At 35.2% G+C, this 21,045-nt stretch overlaps 1 protein-coding gene across 2 annotated transcripts in view; it reads right to left on the reverse strand.

Moving 5' to 3' along the window:
* Positions 1-21,045, reverse strand: part of Rassf (Ras association family member) — a 171,859-nt gene that overhangs the window by 138,924 nt on the left and 11,890 nt on the right. For both annotated transcript variants that reach the window (XR_016193600.1, XM_089239621.1), the window contains exon 2: positions 1,904-1,998. Coding sequence is in view for 1 of the 2 variants with exons in the window: in XM_089239621.1 (XP_089095747.1) it covers positions 1,904-1,998 (95 nt within the window). In the remaining variant the exon portion in view is untranslated. The remainder of the gene's footprint in view (positions 1-1,903; positions 1,999-21,045) is intronic.

Below are 21,045 nucleotides of genomic sequence, written 5' to 3' on the forward strand. Positions count from 1 at the left end.
GCAAAATAAAAACAATTTGAAAAGAAATCAATTTTGATCTTTTGAAACTTTCGGCAGGGCATGATGATGTCAATACATATATATATATATGCACACACATATATATTTTATCAACTATACAAATCTTTGCTGCTGGGGGGAGCAGCTGCAACCCCTTCATATTGCTCCCATGTATCTCCATCCATGGGAAGCTCTCTCACAGCATAAACAGAAAGCAAATTTCTCTATAAGAGTCAAACCTTGTTACTGGAAAATAAAAGGGACTGAAAAAATCATTTCACTCGGAACAAATTTCTTGTTATCGGATAAAATTTTTTTGTTCATTTTTGCAGCACCACAGTCATTTTGTGCTCACAATGGTTTATTCAAATGAGACCTACTAAAGCCAATCACAAATGAGAATTAGAACCCAGTCTTCCATGGTGCCGAAGCCAGGGGTGCTTGAGCACCCATAGCAATTTGTGGCATGGGTCTCTGCAGCCTCAGAATTTATTCATTCGTTGTGGGCAACAAAGAGTTTCTCAATATATCAGCAGCATGCTGAGTATCAACACCATTTGATTCCTGCATTCGATTGCATCTTAGTTGCTTGCTGAGGTGTATCATTCGGCTTCGCTCCGTGCGAAGGGTTGCTCTCATTCTGTTGTCATGAGTTGATGATCCAGATTCTCACTGCGACGCCATCGGAGTAGAACCACTTCTCCTCCAATTGGTCATCTCTCTAATCGTCCAGTCGCCTGCATGTGAAAGTATGAGGGGACACCCTCTCATTGAGGATAGAACATTGCTGATGGATTTCGGGACATATCTGCACCCTTCCTGGACTCGCTAGTGCAAATTCTTGCTGAACTTGTGCTATCGGGAGGTGATCTGGATTCTTGAAATGTTCTTCCATTGTAGAAGATGTGAGAACTCTGATAACAAAGTTTTGAAGGGAACCCTGTCGGACCGACTCGGGTGAGAACGTTTCAATAACATTGTGATGTTTTCTAATGTTAACGCTTTAAAGAAAAATTTGTTTGTTACTTTGTTAATTCTAAAAACATTTTAACGTATTGTTAATAAATGATTTAAGTAGATAAAACCTTGTCTTTCATTGTTGCAATCCGTTTGAATTAATGTTGGGAAGTAATTAAAAGTAATCCAGTAAAGTTAATAGCAAACGGAATGTTGCAAGCCCTCTGAAGTTATTCCAGTGAGCAACCGTTTTAACAGTTGTAACGTACGGGATAATGATGCACTTTCGTGATACTGAAAAAGCAGACATGAATTTCATTTATAGAGCTGCAAACGGAAGTACCACAGAGGCAGCACAAATGTACGGTGGAATGGAAATGCATGTCTGCTTTTTAAGTATTACTAAAGTGCACCATTATCCCATATGTTACAACTGTTAGAACAGTTGCACGCTGGAATAACTTCACAGGGCTGGCATCTGCACCTTTTATTCACTGTGATGCAGATTTTCATACAGTTTCTTCTTCTTCCCCAGGTTACATTCGCATGCATGGTGTTTGTTTTCTCCTGATAAATTTCAACAGGAATGCCGTTTTAACATTTGCGGAGCGGCCATTTCGAAACGTGTCGCGCATTTGCGTTTCATGTTAGACCATGCATTCTTTGATGAAAATTGTTTGCATTGGTGTGTACTATCACCTCTTGAAGTTTTTCCCACCTTTTCTGAATCATCCTGTATAGTTAATCAATACTTTGTTATAAATGTTTAACACTCAAAAATAACCAATTAAATTTTTCAGTTAACAAGTAGAAAATTTTTACCAATTTTCATTCTAAACCATGAAGAGTTTTCTATTTTTACTTTATTTCATATAGCAACTAATAACAATTATTTTATTTTCATAAAATAGGATAAGAATGAATAATAAATCATTATAAATGTTACTTCAGCATGCTGTCCTGGATTCAGTCTTTTTCCACATTCTTCACATCTTAAGCACTCTGGGTGCCATTCATAACCTAGAGATGTTCGTCTTTCAGCTTGATTGAAAGAAAAAAAACCTTTTATAAGTGGAGAACCAGCCATGGTGTGTCCAAAAAAAGGCACCCCAACTTTGAAATAGATCCCAAAAATAATTTACGATTAAAAAATCTTTTTCAGCATATTTGGTTGATAGTGCACCAATGAGTTGCTAAAGTAACACAATGTAACATTATTTTTGGTGAACCGTAATCATTGGGTACCTGTTCTTTCAGATGCATTTTGAGTTGCAAGTTGCAATCTGCTAGCATTTCTTTTACTTCTACAGTAGATCAAACTAAAGCGTCTTCATATCTATATTCTAGGAGTTCTAGATCGAACCACAGAAAGGTTGCTCTAGGCCAGTGTTTCCCAAACTTATTCATCTCATCGCACCCCCCCCCCTTTTCAAAAACAAAATTTCTTATCGCCCCCCTGGAAGAGATGTTAAAACAAACATTAAAAAGTTGAAAGATGCAGTGACGAATTTTCTATTTTTTTGCATCAATGTTTTCCTGAAACATTTCTGGTATAAAAAGAGTTAAAAATTCTAAAATAATTACAATTAAAAATTCTAAAATAATTACAATTAAAAATTCTAAAATAATTACAATTAAAAATTCTAAAATAATTACAATTAAAAATTCTAAAATAATTACAATTAAAAATTCTAAAATAATTACAATTAAAAATTCTAAAATAATTACAATTAAAAATTCTAAAATAATTACAATTAAAAATTCTAAAATAATTACAATTAAAAATTCTAAAATAATTACAATTAAAAATTCTAAAATAATTACAATTAAAAATTCTAAAATAATTACAATTAAAAAAGTTATAGTAAACTTCATTGCAAAACAAAAAAATTAAATTTGTGAATTATAAAATTATAAACATATGCACATAGCACAAAACATGTATTTAGTTGCATTTATTGTGGTCAAAGTAATATTTGCATCACAAAAAATATCCATTAATGTTAAAATTATTAAAAAATACAAATGCAAAACTATACAATTGTTACTTAGTTTTAATAAAAATAATTTTATTATTAATAGATGTTTTCTAAGTGTGATGATTGTCGCTTAGTTTTACTAAGCAGCATTCTTCTCTCTCAAATCCTCACAATTGAATATCTCTAGGTGATTTCGATTTTTGTCGAAAGATTTGTGACTGCATTAAAACGTCTCGCACATGAAAAATGTTCAGATACATTAGAACCTCTCAATAACGGACACTCACAGCAGGGCCATCTTAAGAGCATCATGGATCCCCCCGCCAAGTGATTTTTCTGAGGCCCTACCTGGAAACTTCTCAAAAAATTCAACTACTTCTCGTTTTTCTGAGGCCCCACTTTTCTTCAGGAGCCCATGCGTTAAGACGACACTGACTCACGGGACCGAAAATTTCCGCCACTAATGAAGTGTGTCCGTTAATGGATAGTAAAATAATGCCTCATATCCGGAGTCCTGTTGACGTAATTCAAAAAAAGTTTGGCAACTGGAGGTGTCCGCTAAAAACGGGGAGTGTCATTATGGGAGGTTCCACTGTATATCCCCATAAATTCCAGGTGCAATATTTGCTTTTGCAGCCAGAAAAATTAATAGACATCTTCAAATTTGAACATCAGCTGTCAATTTTTCTTGTAAATGTGATAATTGTTATTGTTGGAGATTGAAAATTGTTATTTTTTCATTATGTACAGATTATTTATTTCATTGCAGATTGTACGGATCTCTTGGAAATACGTGATGATAACGTTACATAAAAAAAATATTATTTTAATCTCCCTCCACGCCCCCTCTCCCTATTGTCAACTGCACCTTACACATTCCTGAAACAATTTAAACTACATTTAACATGTGTTACGTACTCCTATGAAATCTAGTATGCAGAAATTTTATTTTCTACAAAATTATTCGCACCAACGCATGTGAGAGTTGAGTGTTCTACTTTGACATGGAGCACAAAATAAGGTTTTGATGAAATAAGTTCCTGTGAATGCATAAACCTTCATTGATGATAAAAATCGGCCAATCCTTATTACTCAAGTTCGAACAAAGCCACTTGCACCCGGCTCAATTAGAAATATATATATTCATAATTAAGCAGGGTATATATATATATATATATATATATATACAAAAAAGAATTATTTTAAGAAAAAGGAAAAAAAATTTAATTTTATGAGTGAAATAGAACCTATGCAGTGGGTCTTCATCAGGGGAAACCCCATGCATGGTTCGAAAAGTGTAGGTGTTTCTGAGGGGTGGCTATGCCTGATTGTATTAAAAATGCCAACACTTGTTCCCAGACGCCTGGCTTCTCAAAAATATGCTGGACGAAAAAAGACTATGAAAAAATGTAAAAAATACAATATTAGAAAATATACAAGCTCAAAGAAGCATGAGAGAAAAAAAAAAAAATATATATATATACACACACACACTGAAGAGCCAAAAAAACCTGCCTGATATCGTGTAAGGCCCCCGCGAGCACGCAGAAGTGCCGGAACATGACGTGGCATGGACTCGACTAATGTCTGAAGTAGTGCTGGAGGTAATTGACACCATGAATCCTGCAGGGCTGTCCATAAATCTGTAGGAGTAAGAGGGGGGTGGAGATCTCTTCTGAACAGCACGTTGCAAGGCATCCCAGATATGTTCAATAATGTTCATGTCTGGGGATTTAGGTGGCCAGCGGAAGTGTCTAAAGTCAGAAGAGTGTTCCTGGAGCCACTTTGTAGCAAATCTGGACATGTGGGGTGTCGCATTGTCCTACTGAAATTGTCCAAGTCCGTCGGAATGCACAATGGACATGAATGGGTGCAGGTGATCAGACAGAATGCTTACGTACCTGTCACTTGTCAGAGTCGTATCTAGACGTATAGGGGTACCATATCACGCCCCATACCATCACAGAGCCTCCACCAGCTTGAACAGTCCCCTGTTGACATGTAGGGTCCATGGATTCATGAGGTTGTCTCCATACCCGTACACGTCCATCAGCTCGAAGCAATTGGAACCGAGACTCGTCAGACCAGGCAACGTGTTTCCAGTCCTCAACAGTCCAATGTCTACGTGTAGTGCAGTCATCAAGGGTACACGAGTGGGCCTTCGGCTTCTAAAGCCCATATCGATGATGCTTCGTTGAATGGTTCGCACGCTGACACTTGTTGATGGCCCAGCATTGAAATCTGCAGCAATTTGCGGAAGGGTTGCACGTCTGTCACATTTAATGATTCTCGTCAGTCGTCGTCGTTGGTCTCGTTCTTGCATGATCTTTTTCCGGCCGCAGTGATGTTGTAGATTTAATTTTTTACCGGATTCCCGATATTCACGGTACACTCATGAAATGGTCGTACGTGAAAATCTAAATTTCATCGCTACCTCAGAAATGCTATGTCCCATCTCTCGTGTGCCGACTATAACACCACGTTCAAACTCACTTAAATCTTGATAACCTGCCATTGTAGCAGCAGTAACCAATCTAACAACTATGCCAGACACTTGTTGTGTTATATAGACGTTGCCGACCACAGCGCCGTACTCTGATTGGTTCCATATCTCTTTATTTGCATATGCATGCCTGTACCAGTTTTTTTGGCTCTTCAGTTTATATATATACACAAAGTTACAGGAAAAATAATTACAGTGAATATTTTACAAGGATTATGAAAAAAAAATCCCTCTTTTCTATCTTTTTTATCTTCATTTTTCTTGTATTTTACCCTACTATATATATATATATATTTTAAATGTAATTGATGCAAACTACTCGGTGGTTTCGATTTTACAGTGACCGTCTTAGAAATATGTGCACATGGCTATCCAATTAGAATTAGTGTTGTTGTAACGCACTAAATACGCAATCGTGTTCACACACTCTGAAGCATGGGTCGGCAACCAAATTTACCTGACAATCTACTGCTTTATGACTTTTCCCCTTCGAAGTGATCAGAGGTGGAACACGAGTCCCAGCTGTTTCGTTGTTTTTATTTTAAACACTAGAATACTGCCAAAAAATTATTCTAGTTTTGTCTTTCAATTGTCGATTGGATTTTTAATAATTTTGTACATTTGCAATTAAATACGTTTACAATTTAGAATTGTAATAATCCTTTCCCTCGTAAATTAAAGAAAGAACCAACGATAAAGGCAAATAAGGAGGGAAACGCTATGAATTTTCTCCAAAGCATTTCATTACACTATGGGTGCCGTCTTCAAAGGATGAATACAACCACTATTAACGCAGAACGGGGATCCCACTTGGGTTAATTACCAAATTATAAACACGTCGGAAAAATTACATCAATTCAAGTCAGAAACTGTGGTCAGAATCAAGTGGGCATTCTGCCCACGCCCTACTTTGCTCATATAAGCAAAATTGGTCATTTAATAAAATGTGATACATAATTATTCATTTCGATTAGCAATAACACTAATAAATGATTTGAACTCAAAATTTTCAACAATAAAGTTTGTAAAAAAATTCAAAATTTAATCGTTAAAATAAATTCGTTTTTGAAATTATCGATCAAGCCGCTCATGAGACTCGCTGGTGTTTTTGGTTTGTCATCCAAGTAAATTCTGAAACGAACTCGAACGCAAGTATTTTTTTGTTATATTACCTTATTTTCCGTCATGTTATTTCGGGTGTTAGGAGAAAATGGAGTTTCTCGCCAAAGAAGATAATGAACGAATAAAAAAAAAGACGTCTGACATTTTATTTAAATAATTTCCTATACAAAACATTATCCCAGCGTTATATTGGCTGGGTAAACAAAATATTTGGACTCAAGTCACAGAGGCCCTAATTCCTGCTTTGCCCACGACCTCTTCTTGTCTAAGTCGGGCTCCAGCTAGCTGCCATTTATTTTTCAAATTGCCAGAGTTACTGCGATATTATATAGGTCCATATTTTAAGAAAATGTAATTTTACATTATTTCAAGCACAGGTATCTCACTTCTTTCTTGATTAAAACTGGCAAGCATCGGGGAGATTGCAATTGACTCTCTCTCTCTCTTTGTTTTCGTATACATATAATTCCGAATGACATAATTATTCTAAATATTTACCATTGTTTTATGAACATATCTGAAATCTCGTTAAGATTGTAATGAACTTCAACCCTTTCAGCTCAAACATATTAAAAGGAAAAAAATTCGCATGAAACCACACTAATTAAACGTAAAAATGCAATAAAAAATCTTTTCAGAGAGATATGATTGATAATATAATTATATCATTGAATAATAAATACTATTAATATAGAACGCAAAAAAACATCAACAACAATGTTCACTAAAAATACTTGGGAATTCATTGGCGTTTATTTCAGTGTATTTTTAACGAATATCATTGGTTTTTTGCATTCTACATTGCTTAAAAGGTAATTCGACCGTACTATTAATATACTACTTATATGATGCTTAAGAATGAGTAGATTTCGAATTGAGTAGAATCACTCTTGAAAGGTCGTATGAAAATGCATCGCTTTCTTTCAAGGAAAAACATAGTACCAAAATTTCCTTTTTATCCTTATTGTCATAATCAGTACGGTTACAGATAGCGCTCTTGATAAGCATTAATAGATAGCATGGGCACCAAAACCTAGGAGCTGAGGACCTTTGAGCTCCTCTCCCCCAATAATTTTTTTAAGGGGGTAGTGTACCGCAATTAATTTCTAAAAATAAAATGCAATGTACGTCCTCTCTGTCCTGCATATACGCTTAAGTCTCGTGTATACGGGACGACAAGCAACTTTATGCCTTCCCCCTCCAATATTTTTTTCATGTCAGCGCCTCTGATAGATAGTACTGCCCAAGTGCCTTACTCAAGTAATGAAAACTGGTCAATATAAGAGTATTTAGTAACATCAAAATTTGGATGAAAAAAATACATTATTGTACTTACGGTGTGGATTCAACAAACATAATCTTTTGCATTACATTCATTTCTTTTCGGACACCATCGAAATTGCAAATACAAACACAAATGTCACAAGAGACAAATTGCCCAACGAGGTGGCTGAAGCTGATATGCATGTTTGAACCATGAAATGGAGGTCCATCTGTTGTGTAACAAACACTTTAGATATGTGAATTTTTTTTTTTGCATGAAAATTCAAGACCGCTCATCTGTAATTCATATTTCGGTACTTCCACACACGTTATCTTTGGATTTAAGTAATTTATGAACTTGAACGAATACATTACAAAAAAATTTCTATTACAACAGTTCCTCAAAGTGAGTGTCGGGGTTCCTAGAGGTGCCGTGACGAGCTGTTGACCATTGATGGTTGCGTCTGTTCCTAAGCGGTTCTTTTATAAAAAAAAACCAGCATACAAAAAGACCATAGCCATAGGTGAATGAAAAGTGATGCTAAAATCATGTTCCGCATGCTGCCGCAGGGTCCAGAGGCTAGGCTCTTTGGTGGACCACATCTGTATTGAATTTATGTGAAAAAAAAAATGACGAGAATCGTCTAGGGACCCTGAAATCAAAACACTGATACCAGCTCCAATAATGAACAGTCATTAGCAAAACCGGTCATTCCCAGATGGTGTTGAACTCTGCGACAGAAAACTTATCAATCAATTACAGTTACAATACATCTGGAATGAACAGCACATATTCAAGGGGGGAAAACACTAACTCTGCTTCCTTAACAGATGAAACAAGTACAACTAATGTGTGTGCAAATATTTAGTTGTTTTTTTTCGCCCATAGGCACAGATATTTACGAAGGCTTTCTTGCGAAAGGGGTCCCAGTTTTCGAAAACTTATTTTTTCCTCTCGTCCTCCCATCGCCCCCTTATGTCGATTCTTAGCCCCGAATCCTGTCTGTAGCTGGTATCCCCCCCCCTTTAATAGTCCCATCGCCCACTTTGGGAAACACTGCTCTAGGCTATGTAGCCTATGCAGACGCAAAAAAGTTTTTTTCGAATGTTATGCAAAATTTCAAACTAAATGTATAAGCATACTGGACTGACTGATCTGCAGAAACCCATGATTTTTCTTTTTAAACATGATCCTCATGCACTCCCAAGAGATCCGTCAGATCTGTCCAGGAAATTTGTTAGAACCGGGATTCAAACACAGACTTGCCCAATCAGAGGTTACCTCCCTAACCACTGGACTGCCAGACGACAATTTTTGATGCATTTCATCTGTCTGGGAACACAGCAGCAAGTTTTTAGGGTTATTTTACTTATACACCAGAGAGGCTGTCTGGTATCAAACTGTCTCGCACAGGTAGTAATAATTTATAAGATAAAACCCCCGAAACCATGCAGTCGATCCACTAATGACTCAAAGATTTGAGCATTTAAGTTCATGTCCTCATTATGTAGAACTTAGCTTACTCTTAAATTTGTAATTTTTGTAATCATTTAGCATTTATCATATTGATTGGGAATGATAATGATTTGTTTTATTAACGCATGGGTCTCACCCAGATGCTTATACATAGAGCCCGGATTATATGCACTGAAAAAGTGGCAAAATATGCTCTAAAAATATGCAAATGTGCACTTAAAAATGTAAAAATATGCAAATATGCACTTAAAAATGTAAAAATATGCAAATATGCACTTAAAAATGTAAAAATATGCACTTAAAAATGCAAAAATATGCACTTATAAATGCAAAAATAAGCACTTATAAATGCAAAATGTGCACTGAAAATTCCAAAATATGCATTAAACACCCCAGAATATGCAACAGAAATCTTGAAAAAGTAAAAAATTCCGAAATATATATAAAAAAAGAGAAAATATGCATTAAAAAAGAGAAAATATGCATTAAAAAATACACCATGCAAAAAAAAGCGAATGTGTTTTTAAAATACATGTTTTCTATTAGTGCATATGTAGTCATTTTTACCAAAAAATATCCCCTCATATATATGTATACAGCATATGCAAATAACTTCTACATATTTTTTATTCAGGCATTTTTTTAGTTTTCAGTTTGTTGTAGCTGCTCAATAACGAAAATAGCAGTAATAAAAGAATTTCGACACTATTTCTAAAAACAAAATTAACATTTTGACACATCTCTAGAAATAGCCTTATAATAAAACAGTTAGTACTCTTATGGATCTTATTCTTATTCCCTGGACGGATCATGCTGATCCCTTGGGAATATGCGAGGATCCCGTTATAAAAAAAAAAAAAACTTTATAAATATGTATTAATTCACTAAATTTCACATACGGGGGAAAAAAATCGTTATGAAAATATTATGAACAATATTTATTTGGAAAATTATAAAAAAAAAATTTAGTGAGCTTAAGTAAACCTTCAAAAATATGCACTTATACTGGAAATTCTTTGATTTTATGCATTTATATGCATTAATGCTAAAAAAGGCCAAAATATGCAAATGCATATGCACATATGCATTTGCATACAATCCGGGCTCTACTTATAAACAAACCCTGCATTCCTAGCTACATTATAGAGAGAGTTGCGCCCGAGTGGCGGGGGGGGGGGGGGGTTTAAGATGCTCGTCTATAACTGTGAAGGTCGCTGTCACAGTCCCGTGTTTGAACCCGAGGGAGAACAGATAGGATATTTTTCTTAACGAACTTGAGGCGACCACCAATAGACAGCACCTTCATTTCCAACCCATCTCATTAATGGCAGTAAATTGTGATATAGCCAGAGTTGGTGTTTGGTAAAGTAGCTAGATTATAGAAATTTAGTGCATCGTAATTGGCCGAAAAAAACGAAGAACCATTACATCAAAAATAAAAAATTTGAAAATTTTTGGCAATGTTCAACAACACAAATACTTAATTGCATTTGAATCCAACATCCGCTGTTGGAGCAATGGTTAAGGCTCAGGACGTGCACCAAAGGTTGTGTGTTCGATTCCCTCCTATATATATAGTCCTATCCAAAAAAAAAAATTTCCTACCTTTCATCTTTGCTATGATATTTGCTATTATTGATTTAGTACAAAATACTTCCATTTTTTTTCTGACTTAATCAAATGTAGTTCAGGTGCATAAAGATGACAATAATAATGGCTCGTGAAGCTGGGCCCTGCTATCATTTACTGATTCACCAAAAGATGCTTTAATTTTTCATTAATGAACTTTGAGAAATTCAGTTTTGCCAAAGACTCCTCATGACGTTTTGTTATCTTTCTTGCTCGTAGTAACCAACCACCGGCGTGCTAATGCCTCTTGTGTCACTAAGAAAGTAGGGATTGTAATTATGCAACCTGGCCACAACCTGAGGACCTCGTGACAAGTAGATCTGTTTACAAATTGCAAGAGTTTGTATACAAATTGGTAGGCAGTAATTTTTAACTGGTAGAGGGAGCCCCTCTGAAAAAATTGGTTTGTCAAAGGGCCCCCATGATGCTGTTAAAATAGCTCAAGCTAACTTTATAGAAATTGCACAAAATCTCTCATTCCAAAAACTCAGCATTAACATGTGATCTCTAGTTTACAATATTATCTGTTTTTCTGCCATCCAGATGAATATCTTCAACTATACAATCAATCAAAAATTTTAGGTTTTTCTGTCGGATGCTTGATGCTGGAGAAAAATTGCACATAAAAAGAAAAATTTTAGCAACTTTTTGTAGTGCCCCTTTCCTCTTAATGCCCTAAGCAAGTGCTTATTTTGCTTAATGGTTAATCTGGCCCTGGGCTAAGCTGCTATACTCTAGGGCAACAAGTTTGGGAAATGGGTGGTCAAGAAAATTAAACTGGAATAAGAGGAGAACATGAAAATTGTATAGCCCAATATACAAATCTAAGAAGATACAAGAGAATCTAAGAACATCAGAGATGTTGACGTTTCTGATGGAGTGGTAAAGTTCAACCATTACAGATTATGTGCTAGAAACTGGGAACGAAATAAAATTTGGAAATATCAAGGTCATCTCGTCAGAAGTTCACTACCATGCCCACCATCATAGACAAGAGATCAAGCATAGCTATAGATTTATGTGAGCGAGTGGAAATGACCCTAATAACCAATCACCATTAGGCATTAAAGGCAACCAATCAGAACCTGACACATCTATATACACTGAAGTTCCAGAAAAACTGGTACAGACATGCATTTGCAGATAAAGGAGAAATGCTACCAATCAACGTAACTCGATGCGGTCAGCAGTGCCTATATAAGACAACAGGTAGCTACCGAAGCTGTTACATTCTCCAACAAAAGTGTGGGTGGCAAAAGACCCCGAAGGAACAGGACAGCTGACAATAATCATTCTACGAGATAGACGTGCAACACTGCCTTAAATTGCTACAGACTTCAATGTTAGGGTATCAACAAGTGTCAGCATACCAACTGTACAATGGTAATTCTTTGATATTGGCTTTTGGAGCTGAAGCCCAGTCGAGTACCTTTGATGACTGCAAGGCACAAAACTATGCACCTTCCCTGGACTTGCTAGCATGCCATTAGACTGTTCATGACTGGAAACACATTACCTGGTCTGATGAGTCGAGTTTTCAGTTATATCGAGCTGATGTATATGTACAGGTATGGAGAAAACCCCCCATAAAAAAACCATGGACCCAGCATATCAACAGGGGACTTGGAGCTGGTAGAAGCTCTGTCATGGTATGGAACATGTGTAGTTTGCATGATATAATGAATACGGCTACAGTCGACTCTAAATGGTTACCAGTTCGTATATAAACATCCTTTAATTCCATTACAATGACTTACATCTATTCATGTCCTGTATGCATTCCAGTGGACTTGGACAATTCCAATAGGACAATGCAACACTACATACAGGGTTTGAAATCATTGGTGGTTAGTTTTAAACAATCGGACCACCAAGAAAAAAATTGTACTGGTCTATGGGACCAGTAGCGAAAAACGTTACCAGTTAGCCCCAAAGTAATATTTTTTTAATTGTTCTGCAACGAACCCTCGGCTGACTGAAAATGTTTTGACAGTAAACATTCCCATAATAGTGTTTCTTCACTACACTTTTCTTAAAATTATTAGAGATTGTTCTGCAATGTACGTCACAGATTTTGGCATATTCTGCTTTGGGACCAGTCAGTCTGAAACTTGAAAGTGTCTTAGTTTTGTATAAATATACTAAAAAAAACATGCACACTTATGTGAGGCTATTTTGTTTTAATTATTTCATAATCAATGTTGCTATTTGAATCTTAGCAAAAACTATTCAGTATAATATACTTTCATAGTAGCAAATATCTTTTACAAAATTTTTTCTGAAAATGTAATTTAAAAAGGAATGCCTCTTTTAACCTCCATACTTGTTTATCAATAAAGCCATAGAATCAAAAGTGGTGGCTTCATAAGGCTTGACTACAGTTTAATTGTTTTTCATGGCTTTTTGCACTCCTCTTCCCCAGAAGTGATTTTTCACTTAGCAGACCACTCATGATGTGTGTGCCAGGGTTGGGTTTCTTCCGGGACAGTGGAAAAATGAACAGAAACTGAAAATGTGCATTAATTACCATTCAGTTTAAGCTTACATAAATAATGCTTGTTATTTCATCTCATTGGTTGTGAAATAATATCAAATATGTTTTAAAAACAATATTTTTTTAACATTTAATTATAAATATCTTACAGAGATGTGCAATATTTAATTTTTCAATAAAGCACACATATTAAAACAAATTATTTCAATTACTGCTCAAAATGTTAATCTGAGTGTAAAAAATATAAAATTTAAAGTATAATTAATACATGTTTGTAGAAAATAATTAGTTTCATATGTTCAGCACATTTATCTAATTACTTGGCAATATATAATGATAAGGAGTAATATGTTGCGTTTAACTGAAATGTAAAAGTATTTTAGGAATTATAATACAACTTGTGTATGATCGACAGGTGTTCCCTATTTAATTTTAATAAGACCAAAGCTGCTGGAAGACATCAGATATAACAGCCAATCGAAATGCTTGGAAAAATTTTTAATCATAGTTTTTTCATCATTGTGTACTTTAGGTGAGCATCTTATCGACCGGGCTACAGCACCCCCATCAATAAAGTATAGCAAAGATGAAAGGGAGGAAAATTTTTTTTGGATAGGACTAGGAGGGAATCGAACATACAACCTTCGGTACATGCGTCCTGTGCCTTAACCATTGCTCCAACTGCGGATGTTGGATTCAAGTACAATTAAGTATATGCATTGTTGAATGTCGCAGCAAAATTTTCAGTGATGTAATGCATGGTTCCCTGACCAAAAGCGCGTACACTGTCACGTGCATATATAATTCTAAACCATCCAATATCACTCTAAATTATCATCCCCCCCCCGTATTTGTAGGGGTTACGTTCTGGGGGTGGGGAAAATACGGGAAATTTGCAAATAACCGAAACCATAATTTTTTTTTGTTTATCTCGTTTATTGAACATCATGAGAAGAGCAGGGTTACGCAAAAGTATAAGGAAATGTAAAAGAGGGTACAGCAATTGATTGTTGATGTTTTCTGAAAGAACGCTGTGATTTCTGTTTGCTGTTTCTTCTTCATATCATCAAGTATGTTGACAAGACTTCCTCTACCAATTTTTCTACATGTGAAGAATGTACCATAGAGGGATCTATATCATGAAAATAATCTATTGCTGATTTGAACTCGTGAAGCTCTCCTGCTATGTTACTGATGGTGAACTTGTCTTCTACTTCTTTAGTTTGATCTTTGTCTGGTACCACTTGTTTCATGAGCAATCAGCTGCATTAATTCCTCCTCGGTCAATGGCTCTGAATTGCTATTAATTAGCTGTTCGACTTCTCGTCTATATCCATGTCATTAAACCCTTCTCCACCCACCTGTTTTGCTAACATGACAATCAGGGTTGGATTTTTGACATGACAAGCTTCAAAAACTGGTTTAAACTGATTTAAACCTAAAAAACCTAAATGAATGCCTTTTGATAATGTTTTGAACACAATAGGTGTACAACATGATGAAAAACTTACTTTTCGGCATATTACGTTTTATTTTTAAACATTAATTTATTACAATAATTAAAACAAAATATTAATTATAATTTGCAATTTTGAATTTTTGAACATAAGAGTCTAGAACACATAAAATATAATTTTATGGTTTATTTATCTAAGCTACTCATTACCCGTGTTTTCCATTTTTCTAAGTGGAATAGAATCGCTTATTCAAAATATGTATAATAGGGCATCTGGGTTAGGTTTTTGACCCCAGAAACTAACTCGGTATTAAAACTATCAAAATCTTACTGTCAATGATGTCAAATAGTTTTTGTTAACTTGATAGATATGTTAAATAACAAAACACTTACTTTTAATTAGATTAAAGGGTTTTATATTCAGAATTATAATTACCGAGGAAAAATACCAATTTTGATATTGAAAATTTTGTGATCTGCCCAAAATTTTATTCCATATAAAAATTCTCATGCACTAATTAAACTCATTTATTTTCACCTAAAAATTTCTTAGATCAGGGTGTATAAATTCACAGAGCTTTAAAGAGTATTTTCAAAGCAGAGCTGACAAGACTTGATACCCAAAGTATTTGTTTTGCACGTTTGAATACAGCTTCAATTGGAAAACAATTACATTATAAATGCTAGTAAATGCACCATATCATAGTGCAAAAGTAAGAATAAACCAAGTTTGACATATACAAACTAGCATTGCCAAATTAAATGACATTTTAGTCCTACAATTTAGTATTTTGATCGCTAGATATATTTCAATGTTATGCACAGCAAGAGTATCATTTTAAGTATCAGTGGTTATCCAGATAATTTAATAACAGAAATCACCATACATATATGATGTAATAAACCTTTTTTTAAACTCTTATCTGCTGTAAAATGAGTATAGCAGATGGTTTATATCAATGCACACATATATAAGCAGTTGAAATTTTGGAAGGTGAAGAATCATTTTGAATCAGAGAATGTCAAATCATTCCATAGTTTTCCCTTTCGTGTTTATGCTATGCTTTATTCAAATTGTATATTTTATAAAAAAAAAAATATATATATATATATATATTGTGCAAAATAATTTTGTAGAGAGTAGACAATTATTTTAGAATCATATTAAATATTTATTCTTTGTATAACATAGTCACTTTAAACATTACATGCAATTAACATGTGCATTTCCAATGGGAATTTTTATATCAAAAAGCAATATTTGAGGTTTTTGACGTGACAGTTTAAACCGCGGTTTAAACCGTCAAAAACTTGCCAACCCTGGTGACAATGTATTTTATAATTTCTTCAGTTGGCTCTGTAAAAATGGTTGTCCTGGAGCGCAACCCAAGTTGACTGTTTCTCTCTTAAGAGCTGCCATGGATATAGTGATGACAGTAATGGCATTAGCCATAGTGTAATTCTTCCATACTTTCAAGATATTTTCTGCATTTGCATCTTCTATTGCATGCAAAATCATCTTCATTAAGTGACATATATAGTGAGCCTTGAATGCTCGCATTGCCCCCGGATCAGGGGGGCTGAATGATAGATGTTGTATCAGGAGACATATAACAGACTTCCACACCATCAGCTTTGAACTCCTTGACATCTGAATGTCCAAGAGTTTTATTCAGTATCAAAAGAACTTTGAATGGCATGTCTTCACTCTCAAGGTACTTCCTGACTTTTGGAATGAAACATTATTTAAACCAATTCAGGAAAAGTGTTTTCGTAGCCCAAGCTTTTCTATTGTTCATCCAATATACTGTGCGGGAGCTTTGACTTATCTTTTCCCTTCAATGCTCATTGATTCGTAGATTTGAAAATGACAGTGGGTCTTACCATATACCCATATGCATTTTCACAAACAACATAGTAAGTCTACCTTAACTTGCCTTAAAACTAGAGGATTGCTTTTCTTCTTGGGTGATAAATGTTCCCTGCAGCATTTTCTTCCAAAATAGTGCAGTTTCGTTAGTGTTAAACACCTGCTGAGGTGAATATCCCTTCTCTTCAATAATTTTCGGAAGTCTTTGGAAATTTTCTTGCTGCCTCCTGGTTGGCAGTGGCTTGATCACCAGTGATTTTTACATTGCGTAATCCAAATCGTTTCTTAAACCTATGAAATCAACTTTTACTTGCATAACATTCTGATGAAATAGATGTTTCACTAGCCCTTCCCTTTATAGAAGAGTAAATTAATCTTTTTGCTTTTTCCTATTATACTATTACAATCAATTGGACTACCTTCTTTGTAGCAGTCTTGTACCCACCAAAAAAAAAACCCTGCATTTTTGGTATGAGAAACACATGGATTCCGTAGGCGATGCAAAGTTTTCGCTGCCACAGGTGCAGCTACAGCCATGGCTGATCAAATTTCAGATTCCTTTTTCTTCATATATCTCACCGTAGATTCGTTGATTTCGTAATGACGAGTCACAGCAGCAATTGATTTACATTCGCCAAGCATAGATAATATTTCTTGTAAAGTTTTCACTTTTTTTTGTCTTTTTACAGCATTATCAGTAGTACTAGACAAATGAGCCATCCTACACACGCACAACTCAAATTTTTTAAACAAAACACGTGAATGGCGATTGCTGAGCGTTGCTGAAAAAAATTCCAATGAAGGAAAAAAACCACAAATACGGGGGTGGGGCAACTGTGCATATCATTTTGCAGTAATGTACCATTGAAAACCACATTACAGACAGAATGTTAATATTCTTAATATAATATGTTAATATTCCACCACCACCACCACTTACAAAAACAAATTGTTTATATGATCTTGTACACAATACCAGTTTCCTTGGAAATCTCACATTGATAATTGAATTCAAATCATTCTTCAACATATAAAAGTTCTCTACCCACAGGCAGGAAAAAAAGCAAGAGGATAAAATGTTTTTTCACAAAAGATAGAAAAGAAGCTAAGAGCTGGTATTGGCTTTGTTTTCAACAATGAAAAGGAGGGTCTCTCCACCTTTAGATCCCTTCATCCATTTACTCAGAGGGCAGATTGGCAAAATATTTGTATTAAAATATTTATATGTGAAATCCCACCCTTCAACTGATAAGACATTTTCTCTCAGTAGGGGATCTGGAGGAGAATACTGATAAGGATTTTTTTTCCTCTCCCTGGGGATTTGAAAAATAATCTTCCATGGAAAAAGTGAAGGTAAACCAGTTGAATGTAGATTTATCCTTCGATGTTTTTCTTTTTCCCCTTCAGATTTTTCCCAAGTATTTAGAATTTTCAGACTTTTGACAAATATTTCACATTTTCCCTGACCGTTTCCAATTCCCTGACTTTCCAGGTCGATGGGAACCCTGTAATGGTTCATCATTCATTTTGGCCAATCACGATGCACTAAATTGCTATAATCTAGCTACTTTACCAAACACCAACTCTGGCTATATCACAATTTACTGCCATTAATGAGATGGGTTGGAAATGAACGTGCTGTCTATTGGTGCCTCAAGTTCACTGGGGAAAATATCCTATCCATATCCTCCCTCGGGTTCAAACACTGGACCGTGACAGTGACCTTTACAGTGATAGACGAGCATCTTACCCCCACGCCACTCGGGCACAACTCTCTCTATAATGAAGCTAGGAATGCAGGGTTTGTTTATAAGCATCTGGGTGAGACCCACGCGTTAATAAAACAAATCATTATAATTCCCAATCCATATGATAAGGGGCGTTCAAGTATTACGTCATCATCGATGGGGGGGGGGGGGTTCCGATTTGCTGACTTTTGATGACAGGGGGGGGGGTTTGGATAATGCTTACGTCATCCATCAACCACCCCTTGTGAAAATATGAGTTAAGATTCAGAGGGGCAGAGCTGATGATGAAATTTTGCTGACAAGAGGGGGGGGGGGGTCAAAAATGGCTACAAGTTTGCTTACGTAATACTTGAACGGCCCCTAAATGCTAAATGATTGCAAAAATGACAAATTTAAGAGCAAGCTAAGTTCTACAGAATAAGGATGTGAACTTAAATGCTCAAATCTTTGAGTCATTAGTGGATCGACACTGTATGGTTTCTGGGGTTTTATCTTATAGTTAATTATTACTACCTATGCGAGACAGTGTGATACCAAATAGCCTCTCTGGTGTATAAGTTTCACCAGTAAAATAACCCTGAAAACTTGCTGCTGTGTTCCCAGACAGATGAAATGCATCAAAAATTGTCACCTGGCAGTCCAGTGATTAGGGAGGTAACCTCTGATTGGGCAAGTCAGTGTTCGAATACCGGTTCTTCGATCTCTACTAACACTAACAAATTTCCAGTACAGATCTGACGGATCTCTTGCGAGTGCATGAGGATCATGTTTAAAAAGAAAAATCATGGGTTACTGCGGATCATTCAGTCCAGTATGCTTATAGTTTGAAATTTTGCATAACGTTCGAAAATTTTTTTTTTGCTTCTGCATAGGCTACATAGTCTAAAGCAACCTTTCTGTGGTTCGATCTAGAACTCCTAGAATATAGGTATGAAGACGCTTTAGTTCGATCTACCGTAGAAGTAAAAAGAAATGCTAGCAAATTGCAACTCGAAAATGCATCTGAAAAAACAGGTACCCAATGATTACGGTTCCCCAAAAAAAATGTAACATCGGGCATGCCAAGATTGACTGGTTGCGTTTGAAGGCACTTTGTGAAATCCTAACAAGCAGTCGATCGGAGAAAATATCTTAAAATGTTTTTAAAATATTTTGAAAAAAAAGTCTAAAAATTTAAGGTGTATCTTTTTGAGAAATGTGAAAGAAAAATTCCAAAAACTTTCAAAGATGTCACAAAAATGATCCAAGAGATATTATCAATGATTTGGAAGTTGAAAGTCTCTCCTCCCCCTTTTTTTTCTATGTCTGTGCTTAAAAATATTCAAATCATAATTCTACCTTAGATTAGCTACATCTGAAGTATAAAATTTCATTTAATGTTGTTTTTTTTCCTTTATAGATTCGATATGGAGTATATATAATATATTCGATATCGTATATATTGTATATAATCAATATAATATATACTTTTAGGGATAGGGGCACCAAAATCATCCAAGTGCTTAGGACCTTAAAACATTTTAATCAGGCCCTTATTGGTCATGTTACAACAGTTGTTTCTACAATTCTTTTCTTTTTTAATTAGGGCTTAAGTTTATTAGATTTTTTATAATAATTACTTAAATAACTATTAATCATAGTTAATAGAAAAACTGTCACTGCATATTAATTATCAATATATATAGAAGAGATGCCACTGCAAGTGGCAAAATATAGGTCCCTCTTGAAAAAGTTCCCCCCCCCCCATCATTCACTTGGTATCTCTGTGAATTTTACCCAGCATGGCCTAGGTCTTTGATCACCTGCTTATATTATCTCTTTGTTGAGACAGAGGTGGCAAGCCACGTTCTGGTTAGGAGGAGGTGTCACTGTGAATCAAATAATTCATTTCTAAAAACAAACAGATTCATTGCAAAAAAGATTAATTTACCAACTTATAACTAGGTTCTTTTACTTTCATTGCCTACTAATAGAAAAAGCTTGTAAAGAAGCCCATTAACATTAAGAATTTAACACATGCAATAAATCTAAAACAAATTACAGTCGATCCTGCTTATAACGTTCCTATTTAGAACGCCTTCTTGCTTAGTACGACTTATTTTCATGGTCCCAACTCGCCAAGTAATTCTCATTGAGATTTTCCGTTTAAAGCATTTTCCCACTCGTTTTTTATGACTTTTTTTTAAATACAAATTTTTTTTAATCTGAACAAGATTTGTTTCAAGTAGTAAGCAGTCATTAAAATTTAAAAAAAAATAGTTTTTTCATACCATGCCTGATGGTCCATCACTGTGATCTGTCACCATTTAACTGCTACATATTATCTATATCTACTGAATATAAGAGCTATTTCAGATTTGTGATGGTGAAACTTAACAGGGTGCTTATTTATGTGTGACCAGTGTTTGGCGTGTTTTATGTTCAGTAGGTGGTGCCATCTATCCTCCAAATTGGTAATGTGTGGATTTGAAATTGAGTGTATACATATTTGTGCTGTAGGCATGTGTGATTGTCGTGGGCAACCAGGGCTTTTTTTTTTCAAAAGAA

Source organism: Pholcus phalangioides, unplaced genomic scaffold, assembly GCF_987345545.1.
Source record: "Pholcus phalangioides strain wild (caught in Gottingen) unplaced genomic scaffold, Ppha-v1.0 ptg000011l_1, whole genome shotgun sequence".
Taxonomy (NCBI): domain Eukaryota; kingdom Metazoa; phylum Arthropoda; class Arachnida; order Araneae; family Pholcidae; genus Pholcus; species Pholcus phalangioides.